The following is a 784-nucleotide window of genomic DNA, read 5'->3' as shown; positions in this document are numbered from 1 at the left end:
AAGGGAGCCAACAGTGAGGTGCTCACAGACTGCCCTGGTGAGGCACAGATAATGGGAAAGGGATGAAAACTAACGGGTGGTCCCCCATTTGGAATCTGGCGCTGGGTAAACTTAGTAGGAAATGAGTAAACCTCTCTTCTAGGGCAAATGCTTTATCCTCATTTTCATGGCTGCCCTGGCTGGTATATATATATATGGCCATGTGATGTGACAGTGTGTAAAGAAGCTTCCAAAAGTCAACAGTATAAGGAGCCATGGCTATGTGAGACCGAGGTTGGCAGGCAGCTGGGGGTCTCATTCTTCGAGGCAGAGGAAAGCCACCTAGGACACTGATGTCCCCTGAAAGTCGAGAGTCACGGGAGCCTCCATTCCTAAGCACCCCAGGGAAGTCCAGAGTGCAAGTAATCTGGGTGCTACTCTTGCCTCCCAAGAACCTTTCAAGGCCTCACACTAGGGAGAGTCTGATTCCCTCTGGCGTTCAGGACGCCAGAGACTCTGTTCCCTGGTGGTGAAGACATGGACCAAGCTGGAGGAGTCTACAGGAGGACCTTTGTGATGATGTAGCCATCCCTTTCCGCGTCCGGCTCCTCTTTCAGCGGAGTCTGCTGCGGGGCAATGGCCAAGGCCGCGGCGCCCTCTCGGCGGCTCACCTCCCGCAGCCGAGTCTGCAGCGCTTCCCTCTCCGCCTGCAGCTCGCGCCGGGCCTGGGCCACGGCGCGCTCCTCCTCCTGCAGGGCCCTCCGCCTCCGCTCCAGGGCGCGCTCGCCCTGCTCCACCGCCGCCT

At 58.0% G+C, this 784-nt stretch overlaps 1 protein-coding gene across 1 annotated transcript in view; it reads right to left on the bottom strand.

Annotated features, from left to right (window-relative positions):
* Positions 1-340: 340 nt before the first annotated feature.
* ZBED3 (zinc finger, BED-type containing 3) overlaps positions 341-784 on the bottom strand; it is a 1,633-nt gene continuing 1,189 nt past the window's right edge. The window contains exon 3 of the mRNA XM_004678441.2: positions 341-782. Coding sequence (XP_004678498.1) covers positions 537-782 — 246 coding nt within the window. The 3' untranslated portion in view covers positions 341-536. The remainder of the gene's footprint in view (positions 783-784) is intronic.

Source organism: Condylura cristata, unplaced genomic scaffold, assembly GCF_000260355.1.
Source record: "Condylura cristata isolate star-nosed mole 26May11 unplaced genomic scaffold, ConCri1.0 scaffold00007, whole genome shotgun sequence".
NCBI classification, from domain to species: Eukaryota; Metazoa; Chordata; class Mammalia; order Eulipotyphla; family Talpidae; genus Condylura; species Condylura cristata.
The sequence above is the reverse complement of the archived record's forward strand: the minus strand, read 5'-3'. Positions and strand labels throughout refer to the sequence as shown.